The following is a 23,881-nucleotide window of genomic DNA, read 5'->3' on the forward strand; positions in this document are numbered from 1 at the left end:
AGTTTTGCTCAAACAGCATCAAATTAGGCAAGGAATCATAATACCCACACTTTTTGCACCATTTCATTGCAGAAACGGAGAATTGACCTTCTCACCATACAAAAATTCAGCTCATTACTACAAATCTAGTACTACACCGAACGTGCCCCATTGATCATCTCACCATACAAAAATCCAGCTCACTACCTTCAATCTAGTACTTCACTGATTGCGTCCATAAGTTCAAGAAAGAACATCATATACGATGAAAATAGGACAGATCGGTGAAGTACTAAATTTGTAGTAATGAGCTGAATTTTAGTATGGTGAGAAGGTCAATCCTCCGTTTCTGCAATAAAATGGTGCAAAAAGCGTGGGTATTATGATTCCTTGCCTAATTTAATGCTGTTTGAGCAAAACTTTGGGCAACAGTGTTGTTGTTTTCTCCATTTCTTGCAACATAAACAACATAGTCATCCAAAGTTTTACTCAAACAGCATCAAATTAGGCAAGGTATCATAATACCCCCGCTTTTTGCGCCATTTTATTGCAGAAACGAAGAATTAACCTTCTCACCATACTAAAATTCAGCTCATTACTACAAATTTAGTACTACACCGAACGTGCCCCATTGTTCCTCTGCCGTGCATATATGGGATAATATCTTAGAATGGTATTTTATATGATGTACTGCGTGTATCCTTATACGACTCCTGGTTGTTTGGGTGTTAACGTGAGGATTGAGAAGAAAAGAATTATGAGCGAGCAGTGAAGTGATGAGTGGGATATAAGGAATGAGAGTTGAGGAGTGAGCTAGAATTAAGCAGCAGTGAGTATTGAAAACGGAAGAATGAGAAGTGTGGTTCAATGAAGAGTGAGAAGTAAGCAATGATGAGTGTGAAGTGAGTAGTAAGCAGTGAGGAATGAAAAGCTAATAATGAAGAGCGAGGATAACTTGCGCATTACTTGCAAACGGAACGTCCGATTTGGGTCGTCTTTGTTTTGTTCTGTTAGCTTCCACGTGTTGATACACGCGTACATGCAACAGCATGAAACGAGCTCACCAAATTATATTCGCATTCCTCCGTTGCTTCCTTACTAGTCGAGCGCTGGAAATCCTCTTGGCGGGCAGACTTCAACACCGAACAGACGCATAAATGACTCACTTTCGATCCTATCGTCCTGCATTCCTCAACCACAGCCGATCCCTACGAATTAGTGGTTTTATTGTAGCTAGACGGGAACTACTTGAAATTGTTACGGAACATGTAACTTGCGGCAACGTTCTCCGTGAAATATACTATGTAGAGATGCGAGTATGGTTTGTTTGGGAAAACCTGAGGTTATCTCTTCCCACCTGCTAACAAAAAAACACCAGGCTATTGCTGATCTCACTATGGACTTTTATGGACTTGACAATGTAGGTATGTTTCCAAGAGGTACACTATTGTAAAGAAATTCCTTCATAGGACCTCTCTGATTCTCCAACGGAAAATATGTGTCTTATCTCTGTGTAGTTGAGAGAACTAATTGATGGTACTGGGTTTCCGTTTACTAGCATTTGCTTCTACACCTGCGATTTCCACGAGAAATGCTTGGATTTGCTTGTTTATGTTTTACCATCTCGTTGTAAATATTATTCATCAAAACTGTAATACGTGTATTTCCGCACTATCAATTCAAAAGTTAGTCACATTTTCTACGCCTTTCTGTGGAAAGACTAGTCGTCCGAACAGATTGCTAAAAATCCCCGAGAACAAAACATTACGCAGCGGGGTAAGCGACCTAAAAAATGCACTAACTCGATCGCGGAGTTTTATTTATGAGTGTTATTCATTCATGATCACTCGCTTTATACATCGGATCAACAGCCCCTGACTGCATGGTCCAGTCAAGTGAAGATCAGAGAACGAAAACAATTCTTGCATCGTCATTGCACCGTTCTTGATCTTAACCGTATAGATCGTGGATCACGATCCCCCAAAAATTTGTTTGTGATTATAATTGCACTAAAAGCTGAGCCTGGGTCTCTTCAGAGTGCCAATGACGTCACCGAACCGGTTCCGTGGAAAACCACCGATAATGACCTGATGGCGGTTGGCACCACAGCATCATGACGATCTTCAGCGCAGATTCTCCCTCTTGGCGTAGACATCTCGATGCCACCGCTCTCTCTCTCGGAGCTTTCGCGAATATCATCAACGAAGATGAGCAGAGCGGAGACAGAGAGTGAGAGGAGATCAGATCACACCGTCGTGTCCAGTATTGTCCAGCGCAGTCAGTCAGAGACGAAACCACAAAAAATCCGTTAGTACGAAGAGATAGGTCGACCCAGCAAGATGATCATAACTACGCTACGCTTTGGAGCGATCGCCACCCTGTCCCTGTTGTTGATCTTAAGTTTGACCAGCCCCATCAACGCAGACGTATATTTTGGATACAATGAAGAACCGGAGAACAACCCCGACCGGCAGAACGCACGGGTGAGTGACGGTGCTATACCGTTTTACGCCACAAAAGGAAGGAAAGGAAGGAAGTGAAGATCACCGATCGAGAGGTGATCAAGGTCACCGTTGATAACGTGTGAACTTCAATACGCGAATGGAATGTGTGTCGTCCGTCAGTCGGTAGTGTCGCAGCGGGAGAAATTTCTGAAGTGTTACGAAAACTAGTAATAGCGAGTGCCGGATTTTAACTGCTTTGTACGATCGCAACCGGGGTAGATCGAGCGGGGGTCGACAAACGTGCAAAAGAAAAAAAAAATGAAAGTTTATGGCAAACATAAAATTAATATTCGATATTTTTGCAGAATCGTACGGCGGTTTATATTCCGGGTAAATGTGGCATGAATGAGATCCTCTACCCCGGCGATCAGGAAAGCGATTGGGTGTGCGACTGTCGTCCAGGTAAGAAAGTTTAGGATTATCGGTTTCAAACTAACGAGCACTTAAAGAAAGGAAATACTCGGAGGACTTTTCGTCAGCACTTTAAACTGCAGACAATGAGCAAATAACGACTATTGAAGAGTTTCAGTTTCATTAATCAGATTGATCGGGAGCAGCATTTTAAAATAAGGGCCAATTTAACCGAAGCAGGAAACACGCGAATTTTTAGCAAGACCATGGTGAGGGTGACGGACGGGTTTAATTCGTGATCGGTTCAGAAATCTTTCGTAACAGAAATTTCCATGACTTTCTTGGACATTCAGTTTCTTCGTATCTGCTACACGAGATACAAATTACAGGGAAAAAAATCCGGAACCCGAAACTAGCACAATGCGTCATAACTTCGCGAATCATGTGTAGTTTTATTTTAAATACATCATAAATAATCGTCATGATATCATGACACGTTTTGCATGAAATCATGCCGCATGTACTCTAGAACATGACAATTTATGAATCCCGCACCCTTTACAGGGCCGAGAAAACCAGGCACGGAATCAACACGAACTACATTGGAATATAAAGCACATGTGGTGTGATGAACAAAAAAGATTTTATTTTCAAGAAAATCACCGATCGATTTTGTATGAAAAAAATTGGTCTAAATTTCAGTTTTTTGGCAAGAAAGTTTAAAATTTTGTAGCTTCGGAATGCGTTAATCAATCATACTAGTTTTTTGACAGGTAATTGCTCTTACATACATTCATGAGTTACGTGTTTGGATAACTATTTTGAAAGATATTGTGATTTTAGTACACCCGATTCTTTTTTTGCACGGGTCTGGTTTTTGCTATAACTCAGTCAATTTTCAACCGATTCTCATGAAATTTTGTACACATGTAGCCACGATTAGTGCTATCAGTGTACACAATTTCGTGAGAATCGGTTAAAAGTTGACTGAGTTATAGCAAAAACCAGACCCGTGCAAAAAAAAAAAAAGAATCGGGTGTACATGACCTTATTTTTAGTACAATTTTTCAAAAAGCTGATTTTTTTTAAATATTTAAGCAAACCAGCTGAAATTTTGTTCACGAGTAGAAGGAACATAGACCTTCCATTCGTCATCAATAGATTTGTGATTTGTTTGCCACAACCAAAGTTCGAGCTTATAAACGTTCACTGGCTCAAAAAAGGCAGTTTCGTCAAAGACTTTTTGTTCTAAAGTAAACAATTCATGTTTGTTATGGGTCAAAAAAAATAATGAGTGATGACAAAGGTCAACTGTGTCCAATAGTTAAAACAGAAGTTGGGAACATTTTCTAAGTGAGCAGAAAAATTTTTGTTATGAGGTGGCAATATAGTTGCCACTGCCTTATAAAGGGTTAACCCTTAGTCATGGAATTGATGTTTGCCATTTATGATTTTAGTTCCAACGATGGAAAGTGGAAAATTGAATCATAATATAACGACGCGTGTAGTCGTGAATCATGACGAACATTTATAAAATCATTGAAAGCTTTACTTATTAAACTTACTTGTCATTAAAGTGGTGGTACAAAACTCAAATTCTCAACACTCAAAACTTCACGCGCGATTCTTGACTCGTCAAACTCATCGCAGAAAACATCGAGCATTGACTAATAATTTCACTCCTTGCCTTACTTCTTGATCTGTTTATTATTTACAACGAAGTGTTCACGATTGCATGACAGATTGAGACCAAATCTTGTATTCAATAACAATACACATCGCTTAAATTGATCTTGTTTCGTTCTACAACAAATGAAGAATGAATGTTTGATAGATTATTTTAAGGAGCCCGTAGAGGAATTTCTAGAGGAATTTGTGGTGTGATCCTTGAATTTGTAAGAGAACCAGTTAAATATTTCATACACTAGAAGGAATTTCTTAAATAATCCCTGGATGAAGTCCCAATAGCAGAGTTTTATGCACTTTTAAGGGCACAAAACAATGAAAAACTCAAACAGTACTGCCATGGTAATATTCTGATTACTCAAGGTTTCCAAACATCAGCGCTCCATATACTGGTATTCCCAGAAGGAAACGACTTCACTAATTAAAATTGTTCCGGGAAACCCCCTCCATGTATTATTATATTTCACAAAAAAATCCTGTAATTATCGAAGCAGGGTTATTAGTGCTGGGTTTCCCTCGAAGATTCTTTCAGAAATTTTCCTAGAGATTTCTTCAGGAGTTTGTCAAGAAATTTCTCAAAAGATTCATTTTGAAACTGGTCCACGGGTTTCCTCTTTCTTCGGGAAATTCTTTCAAGGATTGCAGCATAAAATTATGCTTGTACTCCTTCATGTATTTCTTCAAACATTTCTGAATTCTTGTACACATTTCTCAAAAAAATCTTCTGAGAATTTCTCCAGGGGATCCTCCAGGAATTCCTCCAAACGTTTCTTCTGCTTTAAAAGGCGCAATTCCAGGAAACCAAAGATTCGGAGATTCTTTCATAAGTTCCTCTAGGGTTTTCCTTCAGAAGTTCAGATTTTTTCCAAAAACTTTTCGAGATTGCTTGAATTGCTCTAGTGGTTCCTTCAAGTATTACTCCATTTATTTAGGGATTTGGAACTTCTTTGGAAAATTCTCAAAAGATTCTTCTGGAAGTTCCAACAGGAGTTTCTCTAATAGGTCTTCCAGGTATTCCTCCAAAGTATGCTTTTTGTTTACACGCAGAACTTTCTTCAAAGGATTCTTTCAGATTTGTTTTCCCGAAGATCCTCTCAACAATTCTTGCAAAAATTTCTTCAGAATTTATTACTTATCATTTTAGTTTCTTCAGCTATTCTATAAAGAATTCCTTCAGCTTTTTTTTTGTTTCTGTAAGATCTCCTCCAGAAATTCCTCCAGGAAAAATCTCTTATACAATTTCTGGAGGGATATTTGTACACAACGATGCCTTCAGAAATTGTATAAGAGATTTTTCTGAAAATTCATTCAGAAGTATCTTCAGGAGTTCTTTCAAGAATTCTTTTAGAAAATCCTCCGAGGATCCCTTACAAATTATTGATAGATTCCTTTAAGAATTCCACCAGTACACTGTCTGCGATTTACACAAGGATTTCAGAGAAGATTTCTTTGGATTTCTCCAGGAATCTCTCCAGAAATTTCTAAAGCAAGTTTTTCTTAGAATTACTTGCACACTTTCTCCACGAGTCTATCATCATTTTTTACCCTTCTTACACCCATAAGAAGGGTATAAATACCGCTTGGAAAACCGACTTTCGATCCGAGGCCCGCAGGGCCGAGTCACATATACCAATCAACTCAGCTCGACGAATTGAGCAAATGTCTGTATGTGCGTGTGTGTGTATGTGTGTGTGTGTGTATGTATGTTACAAAAAAATGTCACTCACGGTTCTCAGCCGTCTGTTGACCGATTTGAGTTCTCTTGGAAGCAAATGGAAGCTACTACATCCTAGTAGAACGCTATTGAATTTTATTTTGATTGGACGTTCGGTTACCGAGATATCTTTCAAAGAGTGCTAGGGAGTAGTACAACTTAATTATTTTAGAGGTTTTTGACAAAGTGTATCACCATAAATTTCTCAGCCGTCTATCAACCGATTTGAGTTCTTAAGACCCCAAACGAAAGCTACTGCATCCTAGAAGAACGCTTTTGAATTTCATTCCGATTGGACATTTTGTAACCGAGATATCTTACGAGGAGTAATACAACTTAACTTTGTAAGAGGACTTTGAAAAATGCTTCATTATAAATTGACCAGCCGTGTGTCAATCGATTTGAGTTCTCCAATCAGCAAATAAACGGTGCAGCATCCTAGTAGTATGCTATTGAATTTCATTCCGTTGGGACATTTTGTTTCCGAGATATCCTTCAAGGAGTACGTAGGTTGATTAAAATTTACGCTATTGAGAGATTTTTGATAAAATGTCAAATCTACAATATTTTCTAGAATGACCAAAAATCACAATCATACATACGAATAATACAACAATAATTTTAGTAAGTGTAAGAAGGGTTCTGTTCACCATAGGTGGATTAATTCAGGTTTGTAAGAATTAAGGAGGTATCTTAAGGAGTTTCTTCGGGTAGTCTACTAGGTATTATCTTATGCATTCAGCCAAGATTTGCTCCAGATATTACTGCAGAAATTGCATCAGGAACTTTTGTCCAGAAATTTCTCCAGAAAATGTTCACGAATTTCTTCTAGAAATATCCAAAGATATCTCCAGGAGTTTTTAAGGGAATTTTTTGAGATAATCCTCCAATCCAAAGAATTTTCTTTAGAAATCTTGAAAAATAATAATAGATAATAGTTTTGAGATATTTCTAAAGAAAATTCTTCTAGGATATCCTAGGAAATATTTCTTAATAAAGTTCTTTGGAGAAATTTTTGGAATTATCCTAGCAAGCTATATTTCTGGGAAAATACATGGAGAAATATATGATGAAATCTCTAAATGAATCTATGAAGAAATTTCGGTTCAATCTCTGAAGAATTTCTGGCGAAATTACTGCATGAATTTCTGTATGATCCCTAAAGAAATTTCTGAACACATTCGTGAGGGTATTTCCAATGGAATCCTTTGAGATATTCCTGCACAAATATCAAGTGGACTTCCTAAAGAAATTCCTAAATGAATTTCTGAAAAAAATCTGAAGAACCCTGTGGAAAAAAATATAGTAAAATTTTTGAAAGAACTTCTAAAGAAATCCCTGTAGAAAATTCTGAAGGAATCTATGAAGCAGTTTCCTAAGAATATTTGAAACGAATCTTTCTAAAGTTGTTCCTGGTGAAGTTTCGGAAATCAATCTAACAGAAACCGTGAAGTTTTTTTTAATGCATGATGGAATGTCACAAAGAAGTCCGAGAGAAATAGCAAGTGCTTCTGCCATAAATTTTCGTAGATTTTAGGACCAAATTTTTGGAAGTAATTTCTGAAGAAATCCATAGATTTAGTTTGGAAGAAATCCATAGAAGATTTCCTTGGTCAAATTTGTGGAGGAATCTCATGAGGATATTTAAATGAAATATTGAGGAAAATTTTAAAAAGAATCCCTGGAAGAATACCTGAATAAAACTATGGAAGAGTCAGAGATGAACCAGCCCAGGGCTGAAAATCTCTTTAATAAAGACAAAAAAAAAAAAAAACTATGGAAGAAATTCTGAAGGAGTCTTCGGAAGATTTCCTGAAAAAGTCCTTGGAGAATTTTCTGGAGGATTTTTTGATTTTCTTAAAGAATCGCTGAGAGAATTTTTAAAAGAATCCGTGGATTATTACCTGAAGAAAGTCTTGCACGGGTTCCTGAATAAATCCTTGGGGTTTTTCAGAACTTATGAAACGTTTTCCACTTCACTATACGGTTCTGGAAACTTTAAACCACAGACAAACATACGTAACACTCTGATAATTCCGATCGTACACCGATTTAACGGTTTATTTGAAAATTTGATAGTTGGTCAACCGGCCATCCGTGGCGCTCGCATTGCTTTTGTTCGAGTTTGACGTTTTCCCACTACCGCCACCTAATTGATGGTTGGCCAAACTCAGTCCTTTTAGCATTGGGCGAACATGGTCCCGGGGCTGTGAATTGAATCGAAAAATGTTCGAAGTGTTACGTCTGTTTCTCTGGGTTTAAACTATAGACAGATTAACACTGCAGAATTTATGGGATGAAGGACCCATAAAAGGTTAAAATCTCCGGAAATAAACAAACAAACAACTTCAGAATTGTTGCCTTATTACGGAACACAGCCTATCAGAATCGACATGGAAAATAAAACAATAAATGGCTTCACAAAAGTAACGAGTAGAGAGCTATCGAACCTGTTTTTTGTTTAAATGTATGATTTCATGACGCTGTTTTATGGTTTTATAACTCAGCGCCATTGTTCCATGACCCAATGCGTTTGATAAATGAAAACAAGAATAGGGTTACCGTAATCGTAACGCCTTTGGCAACCATGACTTTTGTAATGGAAAGCTATATTTATGATATCCGTCGTTAACTTCATGATATCATGACTCCTTCAAAGAGCAATATTCGAAGCATTTCCAGGAAGGAACCCCAAGGTAATTCCGGGAGAAATCTCCGAAAGAATGGCAAGACGAATCATCGAAGGATATCCAGGAGGAATCTCTGAGGGAGTTCGAAGGAGATTAAGAAGAAATCTCCAAAGGATTTGCAGGAGGAATCCTTGAAGGATTAATCACAGAAGGAATTCCTGAAAGAATTCGCGTAGAAATTCCAGGAAGAATCCCTAGAATAATTCCAGTAGGAATAATCGAAAGCATTTCTTTAGGGATTCCCAGAGAAAAAAGAGGAATCTTCGAAATATTTTGAAGATGAATCTCTGGAGGATTTGCAACAGGAATACTAGAAGGTATTCCAAGAGTAATCTCAGAAATATTTACAGGATGAATCACTGGATGATGTGCAAGAATATTCAGGTGCAATCCTTGAAGGGTTTATTGGAGAATTCTCCGAATGATTTCCGGGAAAAATCTCTGAAAGAATGCCTGGAGGAATTTCAGAAGGGAAGCTGGGAGGATTGTATGAAAGATATCCTGAAGGAATTCTTGTAGAAACTCCATGAGAGATTATAGTCTTTAAGAAATCCTTGAAGAAACTCCTGGAGGAATCTTAAAAGGAACTCCTGGACTATTCCCTGATCGATGGAACTTTTGTAGGAATCTCTGAAGAAACTCCTGGAGAATTCCTTGGAACTCCTTTAGGAATTCCTGAAATATTTTCTAGATAGGGTATGTGTGCCATCAGTAATCTCACGCTCACATATTCATCCTATTCGAAAACAAGCGATTACGGCACCGATTGATTCCGTTCTTTTTGTTTTCATGGGTTCTCACTTCTAACAAAAAATACAAAAATAAGAAACAAAACATGATGAAAATGGGAGCCTCATACTTAATAAGAGAACCAATACCCTACATTTCTGATGGATCTCCTGAAAGCATCCCTGAATCCTCCTGAAGGAATCTCTAGAGTAGGTTCTGAGGGAAGTCCTGTTGGAATATCTGAGGGAACTTCTGAAGAAATCCCTGATTGATGAAACTATCGGAGGCATCCCCGAATCCTCCTAGGACTAATAGGGAGCGCCCAGAGAGATCCCTGAAAGAACTTCTGTATCTGTATGGAAGGGTTAAAGAGACTCCTGTAGAAATTATTGAGGGAACTTCTGTGGTAATCCCTGAAGGAATTCCAGGAGGGAATCCAAAAGGGAACCACGAAGGAACTCCTATAGGAACCTTTGATGGAACTCTAGGAATTCTCCTGGAAGAATCTCTGAAACAATTCCTAGGGAGATCTCCGAAAGAACTCCTGAAGCGATATCTAAAAGATCTCTTTGAGAGATCCCCGAAGGAACGCCAGGAGAAATTTCTGATTTGAATTATAGAGATATTTCTGAAGAAAATTCTGGAAGAATCTCTGAAGGAACTCGTGTAGGAATTTCTGAAGGAACTTCAGAAGGAATCTCTAAAGCAACTCATGGACTAACCTCTGACATTTTATAGAAATGCCTAACGGAACTTCTGGACAAACCCCTGCAGGATGGATCTCTTGGGGGCATCCCTCCCTGATAATAATTCCTTCTTCTTCTTCTTTATGGCTCTACGTCCCCACTTGGCCTGCCTCGCTTCAACTTAGTGTTCTTTGAGCAATTCCACAGTTATTAATTGAAGAGCTTTCTTTGCCTGCCATTGCATGGATTTGTATATTGTGAGGCAAGTACAATGATACACTATGCCCAGGGAGTCGAGAAAATCTTCCCGACCGGAACGGGAATCGAACCCGCCGTCTCCGGATTGGCGATCCATAGCCTTAACCACTAGGCTAACTGGAGACCCGAAAATAATTCCTATATCTGCTATAGGGTGCGTGTACCAATTATGGCACTATCTAAGGAAAGCTATTTATACAAAAATAACGAGAAGATCAACGAATGTCATCAATAAGTTAAAAGACAGCTTAGTTTCCATACTTTACAGCAAAAATATGGAAACAGAGCCAAAACTACTTTTAGTATTTATTAAAGCGTGTGCCAATGATAGGAACCCTGTACCAGATATGGCTACATTTTTTAACTTCGGTTCCTTTTCGCACTATTTGCATGCATTCCTTATGGGGTTAGCCATAACTGGTGCACTATGGCGAAAAAGGGTGCAAGGAAGCCGAAATTTTAAGGAAAATGATTTATTTCTACCATGATTTAAGCAAAATGTGGAGTTTAAATGAGTGCGACTATCTTTAGTGAACGTGATCTATTGTTCACAAAATTTTTCTTGTTTATTTACATCGTTAAAGGGTGAAAATCAACTATGGCAAATAATTGGTACTATAGCCATAATTGGTACACTTACCCTATCTCGAAATCCTGATAATCTGCAAAGATACAGTCTTCATCAAAGTCTATCAGAAGGTCGTAGACATCATAAATACAAGTAGTTTGGTTAGAAATTATGCCGCAAGGTGTGAGCATGTAAAAATAGCATTTTTGGTCAGCTCTATCTCACGATCCCGATGTGATAGAAAGTTCAAGTCTTTGGCATCGTAAAGGCAAGCAGTTTGGCTCGTAATTCTGCCGCTAGGTGACCTTCATAAGCATGCAAATATGAGCATTTTCAACTAGCTCTATCCCGTGATCTTAATTAAACAAGAGGGTCAAGTCTGAAATGAATCAGACCTGAATCACTAGAATATCAGGTTGTAGGCTTTGAAATTTTAATATCTGAGTTTGGTATTCTACTGCTATTTTTTTCCGTTCGAGTACAACGTGAATATCGGCACCCAATGCCAAACGTCCACTAAGCCAAATGACACAGACTCACAGTACCATTTACGGCAAGGAAGATATCTTTCTTTAAGGTGAATCGGGACGCTGTGTTATTTTTCCTATCTTCCCTCTCTTTCTAACAATTTGCCTCGCGATTTTGAAGATGGTAATCTCGATTTCTATCGCACAGATGAGGCTGAAAAACAATCAGCATATGCACTGCAAGTGAGCATACACAATGATAGATTTTTGTTCCATTATATGAAGTAGAATCTGAGATTACCATCTTAGTAGAAACAGAGCAATGGCGGATATTTCCTCGACCGTCCCGTCCGCCCTTAAGTGCATGCGGAAAGTTATGCTGTTTAGAAGACCCTTCTATGATGAAACGTTTCCTTCCAGCTCACGTCTACCACCCGGGCTCGGGCGGATGCCATCCCCTCTATACCCGAGCGTACTGCGCCGAAGATGAGTACGTGGAAATCAAACCGGGTGCCAAGCTGCCCCAGTGCACGAAGAATATCTGCGAGAATGGGCTGGTCCCGTTCAACAACGGTACGTGCGTTAAGCTGCACAGCAACAATAAGGGAGTCTGTCCGCAGATCGACCACGTCAAGTTTCTGGTGGTGGTGAACGAAACGACGCTGCAGCTGGATTGCGCCGCGGAAGGACCGGTGAAACTTAACTGGAAAGTGGGCAATCGGTACAATCAGGAGCATCCCAATGTTAAGGTTATGCAAGATGGACGGGTGGAATTTCTGACGGCGACCAAGTGTGCTCCCGGTTCGGCGGCTGAATTTAATGGAACCTGCGCGGATGGAGTGCAACCCAGTACGATGGAACCTGTGCCAGTTGAGGCGAGTACGGCCAACCCGGCGGAGGATGTTCAACCGGACGCGGAGGGATCGGTTATTTGACGGCCTATAAGCTTTATTGGATTAGGGTTTCGAAGAGTGATTAAATAAATGGTATAATAGGACAAGGATGAACAATTAGATCTTGAAACTTTTTGCCATGATGGTTACATTGAAAAATAAGCATGCGGGAAATCACTATAGATTTAATTGCGCGCGGGAAACGATGATAAAACGTTTGATAGAGAAATATAGAATGAGCGATTCTTGCCAGACAAATTGACAGTAGGATTTAATTTTAAATGACATCTCCTTTTACCTCCGTGAATAGCACTTAGAACTTTGAAAATTAGTCCTTCTCCTTGAGTGATGGGATTGACGATTGTAGCCATATGGTGAAAGTGTTCACAACCACCACCTCAGTTGTATGGTGAGCCAGTTACAGTTTCCTGGAGCTCATCCACTCCTCCACAACTGCGATCGAGTGGGCAGCAGTCAATTCCACTTCTTCGATCGATTCACCGTAGACCTGCAGCGCAATGCACAGTGGTCCATGAACCACATTTACGAGAAAAACATGGTCTTCTACAAAGTTGTCCTTAATAATAAGGTCCTCTTTCCAATGTGCATAAAAATTGAGTTGGTCCATATTTTCAAAGAAATTGGAAACCAAACTTTTATATTTGCAACAATAACTATTAGTGTGGGACACGCTTGTATGGAAAAAATAAATCCTCGCTCCAGTCGACTTTTTAGATCCCATTTAGGTCCCATATGAACTGTACAAAATTTCAGCGCAATCGGTGAAACTATAATTTAGCGCAAGCGGTTCAAAGTTTTCATAGGATTTACTATGGGAAAAGTTACACTTTCAATCAAAAAATCCCAGAGGTCGCCCTTTGCCTCCTTAATTCAAATCGATCAACGTTTCTTATAGAAAAATCATTTGTGAAACTTTCCTTCGAAGACCGCAAAACGATTGGACGCTTGTGGAAAAAGTTATTGATTTATTACCGATTAGTGATCCAACGAACGGCTTTTTGTTTTGTTTTATCAGCAGCACTGCTGCTGCCGTTGTTGCATGGGGCGGTGGGAGGCATCACCACCCCCAGAAACAGCAGCAGCCAAGGCAGCAGCTACAGTGCTGCTAATAAAACAAAACAAAAAGCCGTTCGTTGGACCACTAATCGATAATAAATCAATAACTTTTTCCACAAGCAGCCAATCGTTTTGCGGTCTTCGAAGGAAAGTTTCACAAATGATTTTTCTACAAGAAACGTCGATCGATTTGAATTAAGGAGGCAAAGGACGACCTCTGGGATTTTTTGATTGAAAGTGCAACTTTTCCCATAGTAAATCCTATGAAAACTTTGAACCGCTTGCGCTAAATTATAGTTTCGCCGATTGCGCTGAAATTTTGCACAGTTCATATGGGACCTAAATGGAATCAAAAAAGTCGACTGGAGCGAGAATTTGATGTTTGTCCCATACTAATAACTATACTGCCGTGAATCGCATATCTGTCCCATTTGCATAGGAAATCCAGCAAAGATGGGACTGATATGCGATTCAAGGCAGTATATACATTCTTCGGGAAAGTTGAAGATCTTGCAATTTTGAGCAAGTTAGCTGAAGATAGTTTTTATGTAGCTTTAAAATTGACCTAGAGATATTCTTCTGAACAAGCTTAGGGTGGTTCAAGAAAAACCGGTTTTCTGGCATTAACTTTTTCAGTTTCGATTTTTCAGCAAAGTCGCCCAAAAAACACTTGTAGAGCATTTGAAGACGCGTCGTTTCGTGCGCTGAGATGGGCATTATCTCTCTGGGTTCAATAGTTACAGGTGTTTTTCATCATAGTTTTTTGAAAAGGTTATATGACGGGTTGGGGCAAATATAAAAAAATATATTTTGCCAGCATTCAAAAAAAAAAAAAAATGTGGCTATAAAACATATCAAAAAATTAGAGGGGTGTTATTTTTGTACCTCACGTAAAAAATAGTTGAAAAGTGCCTACTTTTTCTAGAAAATCATCAATATCTTTTGAACGGAGTGACGTAGCAACATTCTTAGCGCACGTAAATGCGCGTTTTTGTAGTTCTAAAAGTGGTTCTTAGACTTCTATGACGAGAAATTTGAAACAAAAAAGATAAAGCAGTAAAACGATTTGTTCTAGCGTCACCCTATGAAAACTATGGGAAAATGCTCCAAATTTGGTCAAAACAGTTTAAGCGCTTTATCTTTTTTGTTTCAAACTTCTCATCAAAGTTGTAACGAGCGGAGTTTCAATATTCTTCTCAGGAAAGTTGATGGAATACCATCTGGGCCAGGTTTCCTTGAAGATTTTAACCTCCGTGTCGTATACTGGTACTCGATTGTGGAAGTAACTTCCGAGAATTTTGTACAGGATACTCGCGAAGACGGAGGAGCGCATCGGCAGTAGCCGCCCAACTGACACTATTGAACGCGTTCCTTACATCCAGAGTCACTACTGCACAGTAGCGAATTGCCCTTCTCTTACGCTGGAGCGCTATCTCGGCGGTCTTTGTAACTGACAAGATAACGTCGTCGGTCGGCCTCCCCTTTCGGTAACCAGCTCGAGAGACCTTTTGCCTTCCCCACTGTGTCGCATATTGGTCTATATACCGACGGGTCTCTGGGTGCTTTCCTTGCTTTTGGCAATAGAACCAGACTCTGCCGCTTCCAAACCTCTGCGAAAACTCCCTCGTTCAGCTACTTCTGCATAGCAGACCTGAACATCTCGGGAGCCTCTGCTATAGCTACTTTTAAGGCCAAGTAAGAAACTACGTCCGGACCTGGGACCTTACCTACACTAAGGGACTTTGCTATCCCCGCAAGTTCCACAACGGTGACCTATCCTTATCGCCATCCTCAGTCCCCGGCTGTCCTACGAAAGAAGGCCAAGGACTAGGATTATGACACCGAAAAAGCCTCTCGATGATCCCCTCCAACATCTCTGGAGACTGCTCTGTAGGAGCCATTAAACCTCTCGTCTTGGCCATCACGATCCTGTCGGCATCACCCCCACGGATTTGCATTGGCACTCACTGACAGAGACCCTCGAAGCAGGCCTTTTTGCTTGCCCTTATCTCAGTATTCAGCGCGACTTTAGCAGCGGCGAACACCACCTGTTCACGCTGTTCATTTCGCTCTTCTCAGATCGTTATCGCTGCACCCGTCCCCTAGCCCGTAGGCAGGCGCGGCGCAGATCCGCAATCGCTTGAGTCTACGGGTAAGCCGGTGGTCTCCCATTTCTAGGTTGGACTTGCCTAGGCATGGTGGCAACGCACGTACGCGAGACCACCGCTACCAGCTCGTCATCGCTTAATCCGAGTAGGTTTCGCTCACGGCAGAACGCCTCCCTAAATACCTCGTCGTTGAAGTACGATGTCCTCCACCTACGAGGGATTAACCTTGGCCTAGTCGCCTCTTCCTCTACCCGCTGCCAGCTGTTGTTGTAGTCGATACTGTAGCGAACCGGGAGGTGAACTCACCGCTTTAGCTATCGTCTACTCTCCAGTTCGAACTTCTTGTTAGGCCAGGACTACAAAAAGTAACGCTGATTCTCGACAACGCTCCGTTCCGACAATAGGTACTTTTTGTACCGACAATAGCCAGATCGACATCTAGCACAGCCAGAGCATCTACCAGGATCTCACCTCGCTGGTTCGAAAGACGGCTTCCCCATTCCACGGCCCAGGCTTGAAGTCACCCGCTATTAAATACCACCGGCCTTCGCCCTGCCAGCACGGTCGTCAAACAGTCCAGCATCTGCTTGAACTGCTCGATTGACCGCATCGAGGCGCATAACAGCTACAGAAGAAGACCCCGTTTTTTTGGTGACCACGAAGCCGTCATAGGTAGTAGACACCAACTCTTGGAAGGGGTATTTCTCGTCGTCCATATCCACCGTACTTGGTATGGGTCCGCTATGGTGGCGATATCCGATGCTTAGAAACTGCTTGACAAAGCAGTTGCTGAGCTGCGTCACAGTGATTCAGATTCAGCTGCGTTACCTGCACTGTGATTTGTCTGCTACGGCTGTTCTGAAGGCCGGGTACCCTGAACCACCCGTTGGGTGCTTGTTGTTCACGGATTTCCCGGACAAATGAAACACGTGGGTGGACTCGTGTAGTCTTGTGCCTTATGGCCTTCGTCGCCACATCGCCTGTACAGCTTCCTGCTGTCAGGGCCTTTACAGTCCCATGACACCTGAAGCAAACCTCCTGTTACAACCTGAACTCTGGAGTTCACGATGGCTGCGACACAGAGTAGTGTTGATGGTGGAAGCGATCGGTTGACCACTAGGTTGGTCCAGTGGTTCCCAACATCTCCCCTCTTAATTCGGCTGATACGAGTCCAACCTTAATCTCCGTCGTGGCTGGAGACACCCGGACCAGGCTCGCTTGAGCTGATGCAACTTGCAGAAGAGTCGAGTGTTCGGATTGTGCTGCAAGCGTCTCTGGCATCTGTGCCACCGAAATGGATGGAGCTGAAGTTGGTAGCAGAGAACGTGGCGGAGAAGCACATGTTGATCGATGCTGGTTTGGTTGGTGTAGATTCCAGGCTTGAAGCAGGACGTCCAAAAGCAACTATTGTTTGCCGGCCTTGGACAGAATCGTGCATGGCTTTGGATCAGCTGCAATACTACCGCAGGTGCCCATCTCCAGGAATTGCTTGAGTACACCTTGGCGTAGACTAGATCACTGCTGACGGATTCGGTGACGAATGGTATGTGTTTCTTGGATAGCTTCTCTTTCCTCTCGGATATTCTTGATCGCTCGCTTGAATGTATCCACAAAACGCTCTGCCTGACCGTTGGACTGTTGGTGGAACGGTGAAGGACTTCTTGCACTCCGCCGTCCACGCGAACTTCCTGTCTGCTTTAAGGAGCTCATCAAGCGGATAGCGAAGCTTGCGCATACTCGGGACGAATTTCCCGTAGTAGTTGATCGCTCCCGGGTACGAGCGAACTTCGGTGATGTTGGTGGGTGTTGGTATGTTGCATATTGCTTTCGATTTTCGCTGTATCCGGACGCAGACCTTGCTCGTCGATGAGATGCCCGAAGTACTTGATCTGCATTTGAACTAATGAGCACTTTTCGGCCTTGATGGTGAATCCGAATTCTCGGATACGACGTAGAACTGCTGCAAGGTTACGCGTCGCTTCGTCTACGAAGCTGACCAGAACGTCATCGAGGTAACCCGACAAACTAGCCCAGCGAGCATTGTGTCCACGAGTTGCTGGAATGCTCCGGGTGCTGCCTTCACACTCCTGGTGGGAACCGATTGTACCGGTAGAGACCTCGTTGTGTGTTAATGGTGAGTATCTCGCGGCAACTTTCGTCTATTTCTACCTGCAAGAACGCATCCGGCAGGTCGATTTGGCTGAACACCTTGCAGTTCGCTAACTTGGCAAAGATGTCCTCTGGCAGCGGAAGCGGATACTGATGTGGCTGGAGAGCCCGTGGAGTAGTCTCGAGAGATACGAACTCTGTATATTCTGTCCATTCCGAAAAGTCTACTGTGGTGATAATGTTCACCTTTTGAAGCCGATCCAGTTCGGCGTCGACGGAACACTGGGGATTTTCCTTCTTTCAACGTAAACTTGACCTTCGCCTTCGTGCACAGCCCTGGTGCATCGCTGACAACGCCCGGGAAGGCTGTTTTGAGAAAGCTGACTGAAGTCGAAGAGCTGCGAACCTGGTTGCAGAACTAGTCCATTGGCATCGACCCGAGGTTCAACGCTTCGATGAGGTTTAGCCCAGACTGATTTGCCTGCCGTTGACTTCCGCTTTCACGGATGTTCTTCACTTGCACACTTCTTGTGTTTGCTTTCTTCCCCGTGTACTGCTTGCTGGGAAACTTAACCATCTCCGCGCTGGAGTCCTTGTAACCGATTTGATCACACTCCTTGCACCGGTTTTTCTGGAACGGAGTAGTGCTCTTCAGATGATTGGATCTTGATTGTGGTTCTTTTCTCGGAACGGAAGTTCCGCTTGCAATACTGCTTCTGCACTGCTTGCACTTCTGCCGTCGAAGACGTTGACTCGATCATCGCCGTATCGTGCTTGATGTTGAGAAACTGCTGATACTCTTCCGAAATCTGTTCTCCGCATCGCTTTCCGTCTTCAGCCCACAGACGAACATGAGGCATTTGAATTGGTCTTCCGAGAGTTTCCCAGGTTCGAACTCGATACAGAGCTTGTTCACCAGGCAGGCAAACCAGTCTTGTAGTCCTCGGTGCCTTGCTTCTTGATTTGCAAGCACCGATATTGTCTGATGATAAACTCTGGTGTCTCTGGTGTGATTTGTTTTCATGTTGAAATCCCACGAGTTGCACGGGAAAAGGAGGTCCACCACGCCAGAGCTCTGCATTAACGCGGTAAGGGACGAAATACTGTGAGGGGGTGCCTAAGTACCCCACAGGCTCCGTTAACGATCAAGCATCTTTTTCACCCCTTCGATCACTCATTCCTCGGCACGGGTCACTTGACACCTTGAATTGGGGTTAGTAGTCCTATTCTTAGCTGACAACTACACGGGTGAAACCCCCTTGAACCTCCTGAAACGCACCTGAGATTCGTTGAAATGCCCTTAAGACCCCCTGGAACGTCCTCGAAACTCCCAGCAATGCTCTTGAGACCCCCATAAACGCTCCTGAGACCTCCCAATAACTCCTGAAACTCTCTAGAACCCCTTGAAACGCCTCTGAGATCTCCTGATAGCCTATGAAACCCCCTGGAATGCCTCTAGGACTCCCTGAAAGCTCCCGGGACTCCCTGAGAAGCACCTGACATCCTTTGATATCTCCTGGAATTTCATGGAATGTCCCTGACACCTCCAGGTATCAGGTAAATCCCTTTGGAATGCCCCTGGAATTCTCCAGAAATCTCCTGAGACCTCCAGGTACCCTACTAAAACCCACTGGAACCTCCTAGAACGAACCTGAGATCCTCTGAAGTGCTCCTGAGACCCCCTGGAATGCTTCTAAGACCCCCTGAGACCTCCAAGTACGCCTTGAAACTTCCTGGGAATTCCTTAAAACGCCTCTGAGATATCCTCACTCTAAAGAATTTTCACGTCCGATTTACGTGAAATATCACGTAGCTCATCCTTATTTTCAAAATCTCAAAAGTTACGTGATGTCAGTAACTGTCACTCGAAAACCACGTCGTGTGCACCGCCCTGTTTGGTTAAATCCACCTTATTTTCACGTAAATCGTTTCAATGCGTTTGTGTTGGTGTACTTCCGACTTGGAAGTTTCCGCGAAACGAAAGTTACGTGAATTTTCAGGTGTGAAAAAACAGTTCAATATGGCGTCGAGAAGTAGGCTGGCGAAAGAACTGCATGCTGAGTTTCTGTGCAAGTTGCTGCAAGTATTGAGGTAATTTAATAGTTATTTATTATAAGCAGTTGTGTATTTTTCTATTTTCAATCATTTCAGGAGCTGGAATAGGTGTCTGACGGTATCGAAAGTCCAGTTCAACGGTGTTTGAAACGGCTGAAGTTTGGACTGGACTTCGAAAATTCTGCGTTAGAATCCCGAGATTTGGTTTGTGTTATCTAATCACAGACGATTAGAAACTAATGTAGGTGTACATTTATTAAATACTCCAAAATAAAATATAAATAAATAAGATTTTTCTTCGTTACATATTGGTACCAGCTTGCAGCGTATTTGAGGAGACAAGAGTTTTTAAATCCCTACAAAATGAAACGATATATTTATTAACCGGGAGGCTTTTGCTTTTAATGCTTTTTCCTCGGCTTTTTAATTGCATTTTGGAAGGATTTAAAATCTCTTGCCTCTTCAAATATGTTGCAGGTTGGTGCAGCTGCTCTATTTTCATTCAAAAACATGAATAAATTACGCAAAGTTCGTGTAGAACTAATCATGATTTCACGTAGAATTTACCTAAGATTCCAGTAGCTCTCACCCACATTTCACGTAAACGATGCATAAAATTCAGGTCAAATTTACCTGAATCATCACGTCGATTACCCAATCTCAAATGAGTCCAGCTACCTGAAATTCCGGCGAAGGCTACGTGAAAAATATGGTGGACGAAAACTACCTATCTTTTCACGTAAATCGGACGTGAAAATTTTTCAGAGTGCTGGAACAAAAGACGTTCGATCGGTGCAAACGCTTTGACTGCAAATCCGCTAAGTGCAACAATTTTGCAGTTATCACAGCACTATCCGTCAAACTAAAAAACCAACAGCGATGTTTTTCCCATGCACTTTTGCAGCAATGCGATGTTTTCCGAACGCACATGGGTTGCATTCTGCAGAAACTGACAATGTTTTGACGTGTTTCAGTTGTTGCAGTTATCGAATTTCATTCGATATGTAAAACGTAAACATGTTGCAATCATCGAACATCTACTGTATTTCCTGAAATGCGCCAGGGATCCTGTGACCTGTGACCTCGTGGACCTCCATGAAAAGCCTCTGGAACCCCCTTACGCATCCCTGAGACCTCCTGGTATCGCATGAAACGTCTCTGCAAACTCTAGGTACGCCCTATGACCCCCCGGAACTTCCTAAAAAGTTCTTGAGGCTCTCTAAAATGCCTGAGACGCCCTGAAATTTCATGAGATCTCCTGAAACGCCCGGAAACCACCAGGGACCCTGTTGAACGCCCTGGAACGCCCCTGTGACCCTTTGAAGCGCCTCTGAAGCCTCCTGAAACGACCATGGCGCGTCCTATAGGCCCCTGGACCCATTTAAAGGTTTTTGAAACCCCTTTCAACGCCCCTGAGATCCATGGAATCCAGCGCAGTGCGCCTGAGATCTTCTGAAGCGCCATGAAGCCCCATGGAAACCAATGAAACCCCCCGAGACGACCCTAAGACCACCTTAAACGCCCCTCAGACCTTCTGGTACCCTCTGAAATACCGAAATCTCGTGGTACCCCCTTGAAACCCTTGAAACCTTGGGACCCCTGGAAACGCTTCTGCAACCACTATTTGCTTTCAGTGTAAATTGACTCACATTCAATGGTGCCCTGCTAGCATCAATTTGATTACTTTGCCAACGGAATTTTCTCACAATTAAACGAGACGCCTTGTGGCAGCAATATTTGTATTCTCTGACGTTTCACCTTATCTGACTATGGCTTTCCTCTGCATTTTCTCCTAACAAGCGACATTTATACAGTAAACATTAACCCATCACACTCACCTCATATCACGTCCGGCTCCTCGAAGTTCCTTCCGGTTCCGTTTCGTCACTCCCTTCCACCAGCAGCTGTTCCTCTTCGTCTTCCAGTGCTTCTTCACCATCTATCACCACCTTCGGCGAGGTTCCAGACTTGGTGGCTACCGTGGCCTCCGCAGCCGCCGAATCCCGCCTACCACCATACACGTGCTTGTTGTAGTGCTGCTCCATGGTCTGCAGAAACGGTGACTGCTGGAACTCGGGCCAACTGATAAACTCATTGAAGAGCGTCAGAATCTGCGATGGCGTCAACTCGCCAAACTCCGTGAAAATGGTCATCCGTTCGGGGAAGTCCCGCTCCCTCAGGGGGCTCGATGTGTATTGGAACGACGGCGAGTCGGAGTGCTTCTTTGGCGATGAAGGGGCGGCGGAGGGATCAACGTAGTTCTGATTCAGGATCAGCCGGGCGCCACAGAACGGGATCCAACGTCTGGAAATAGATGGAAGTTTTGTAGTGAGATTCGACATCTTGATTGAGATACTTACTCCAACGCCGGAATGATCCGATTCTTTCGGCTGACCATGTTCTGGGAAACGAAGAACGATAGCAGCTTCAGATTATCCGGCAGGCAGTGGTCGAACAGATTCCTCCGGGGAACCACACGCATCAGAAAGAGTTCATCGTTTTCGACCAATCCGAGCCGTCTGTACTGAGTCAGAATGCGGCTCTTGGCGCTGGGATTCTTTGGCCACGGTAGAAAATCCTTGCGAGGAATTTTCCCGATAAACTCATGCTCGAAGAATATCTGGAAGAGGACACTGGTGCTTCGGTAAAGTTTGTAGCCAAACTCGCTCCGACAGGTCAGGTGCTGGAATTAGAAAGAGAAATAATTTTAGTTTCTTCCCATTAGAGGTTCGTCCATCGCTCTTCTCTCACCGCAAAGAACAGCGGCGGAACGGCCAGTATCATTTCGCACCGACCCAGTCCGTACAATCCCTTCTGGGTGGCCACCGAGTGGATCAGCGATTTGAAAAAATTCAACGACCCAATCACGGAAAACAGCCGGAAATTGACCTCCTCATCTTTCCAACGGGATCGCCGAGGTAAACCTGCCAGCAATTTATCTATCCGACTGCCCTGATCCAAACTGTCCTGATAGCAATGCCGCCAGTAACCATTGAAATCAACGAACCTTAGCTCCACCTTCGGCTTCGGAACCACCAGCTTGTTCAGTTCCGGTTCGAACCGTTCATCCGCCTCGTACAGGAACAGATTGTCCGTTTTCTCTAGCAGTTCCTTCGTCAGCAGCCCCATACCGGGATTGACCTCCACAAGCAGCCCATCCGGTTCTAGGTCATCCGTTAGCAACTTGGCAATCTCTTTCGCTCGTTCCGGCGAAGCCACATAGAATCGATCGGTGGTTTGCGTGCGTTTCAGGAGACTCGACGGCACCACATCCACAATTTTGCCGTACTGTTTAGGTCCAAAGTACTCTTCCAGCTCCCGGCCTAGCCGGGCGGATGGAATTGATTGCTTGGAGGGCTCGTCTTTCGAAGCTTTTTTCTTCCGTTCCTTTGGGGTCGCCTTAGGAGCAGCGGTGGTCGTGGCCAACGTTTTGCGGATGATTTGAGCGGGTAGGTTTCTACTGAAGAGAGCTGCACTTAACGGAAGTCTGGAGAACATGGTTTTCACTGTTAAAATTTAATTTGGAGAATAAAACTAGGCACTGCTGCTGATACAACTTTTAAATCGAGAATAATGTAAACAACAACAAGCCGGACCGCGGATGGACAGTTGATGCACGTGTGCAGGCGTCGCGACGCACCAAACAGCTGATTGGACAGCAGAGTTGCCATGGCTGACTTTAATGGTGACTTTGAAATATTTCTCGTAGGGAAGAGTTGAACCAAGTTGGACAGATTGAACAATTTTTTGAACAAAACTTATTTAACCCACAACAGAAGTCACACTCGGCTCGCATCCCATCGATCAGCTTTTGAACGGTCGATTCAAAAATATTCAGTAGCAAATGAAGAGAACCCTTTCAGGATTCTGAGGAGAATCCTTGCAGGATTCTAAAGAGAATCCTTGCAGGATTCTAAAGAGAATCCTTGCAGGATTCTGAGGAGAATCCTTTCAGGATTCTGAGGAGAATCCTTTCAGGATTCTGAGGAGAATCCTTTCAGGATTCT

At 42.8% G+C, this 23,881-nt stretch overlaps 3 protein-coding genes across 3 annotated transcripts; 1 reads left to right on the forward strand and 2 right to left on the reverse strand.

Moving 5' to 3' along the window:
* Positions 1-2,238: 2,238 nt before the first annotated feature.
* On the forward strand, positions 2,239-12,783 carry LOC109402443 (uncharacterized). The gene is made up of 3 exons (XM_019675130.3): positions 2,239-2,462; positions 2,789-2,885; positions 12,053-12,783. The coding sequence occupies exons 1-3, from the start codon at positions 2,319-2,321 to the stop codon at positions 12,565-12,567; spliced, it is 756 nt and encodes a 251-aa protein (XP_019530675.1). The 5' UTR covers positions 2,239-2,318; the 3' UTR covers positions 12,568-12,783.
* Positions 12,784-17,419: 4,636 nt separating this feature from the next.
* LOC134292100 (uncharacterized protein K02A2.6-like) lies at positions 17,420-18,396 on the reverse strand. Its single transcript, XM_062860858.1, has 3 exons — positions 18,301-18,396; positions 17,880-18,101; positions 17,420-17,797 (listed from the first exon to the last, which is right to left on the reverse strand). The coding sequence occupies exons 1-3, from the start codon at positions 18,394-18,396 to the stop codon at positions 17,420-17,422; spliced, it is 696 nt and encodes a 231-aa protein (XP_062716842.1).
* A 3,131-nt stretch (positions 18,397-21,527) lies between these two features.
* Positions 21,528-23,461, reverse strand: LOC109423536 (dimethyladenosine transferase 2, mitochondrial). Its single transcript, XM_019698520.3, has 3 exons — positions 22,626-23,461; positions 22,235-22,557; positions 21,528-22,178 (listed from the first exon to the last, which is right to left on the reverse strand). Exons 1-3 carry the CDS (start codon positions 23,370-23,372, stop codon positions 21,719-21,721), a joined length of 1,530 nt encoding a protein of 509 aa, XP_019554065.3. The 5' UTR covers positions 23,373-23,461; the 3' UTR covers positions 21,528-21,718.
* Between the last annotated feature and the right edge of the window lie 420 nt (positions 23,462-23,881).

Source organism: Aedes albopictus, chromosome 1 (assembly GCF_035046485.1).
Source record: "Aedes albopictus strain Foshan chromosome 1, AalbF5, whole genome shotgun sequence".
Lineage (NCBI taxonomy): Eukaryota > Metazoa > Arthropoda > Insecta > Diptera > Culicidae > Aedes > Aedes albopictus.

What these genes read in the sequence shown, in the direction of transcription:
- LOC109423536 (XM_019698520.3), bottom strand. Translation starts at nt 23,372, where the DNA reads ATGTTCTCCAGACTTCCGTTAAGTGCAGCTCTCTTCAGTAGAAACCTA. An exon ending in TTCCGCCGCTGTTCTTTGCG is followed by an intron (nt 22,558 to 22,625) that starts GTGAGAGAAGAG and finishes TTCTAATTCCAG; the next exon opens with CACCTGACCTGTCGGAGCGA. An exon ending in CGGATCATTCCGGCGTTGGA is followed by an intron (nt 22,179 to 22,234) that starts GTAAGTATCTCA and finishes ATCTATTTCCAG; the next exon opens with ACGTTGGATCCCGTTCTGTG.
- LOC134292100 (XM_062860858.1), bottom strand. Translation starts at nt 18,396, where the DNA reads ATGGTTAAGTTTCCCAGCAAGCAGTACACGGGGAAGAAAGCAAACACA. An exon ending in AAAGCGGAAGTCAACGGCAG is followed by an intron (nt 18,102 to 18,300) that starts GCAAATCAGTCT and finishes GAAAATCCCCAG; the next exon opens with TGTTCCGTCGACGCCGAACT. An exon ending in TGCCGGATGCGTTCTTGCAG is followed by an intron (nt 17,798 to 17,879) that starts GTAGAAATAGAC and finishes GGTTCCCACCAG; the next exon opens with GAGTGTGAAGGCAGCACCCG.
- LOC109402443 (XM_019675130.3), top strand. Translation starts at nt 2,319, where the DNA reads ATGATCATAACTACGCTACGCTTTGGAGCGATCGCCACCCTGTCCCTG. An exon ending in CCGACCGGCAGAACGCACGG is followed by an intron (nt 2,463 to 2,788) that starts GTGAGTGACGGT and finishes ATATTTTTGCAG; the next exon opens with AATCGTACGGCGGTTTATAT. An exon ending in GGTGTGCGACTGTCGTCCAG is followed by an intron (nt 2,886 to 12,052) that starts GTAAGAAAGTTT and finishes GTTTCCTTCCAG; the next exon opens with CTCACGTCTACCACCCGGGC.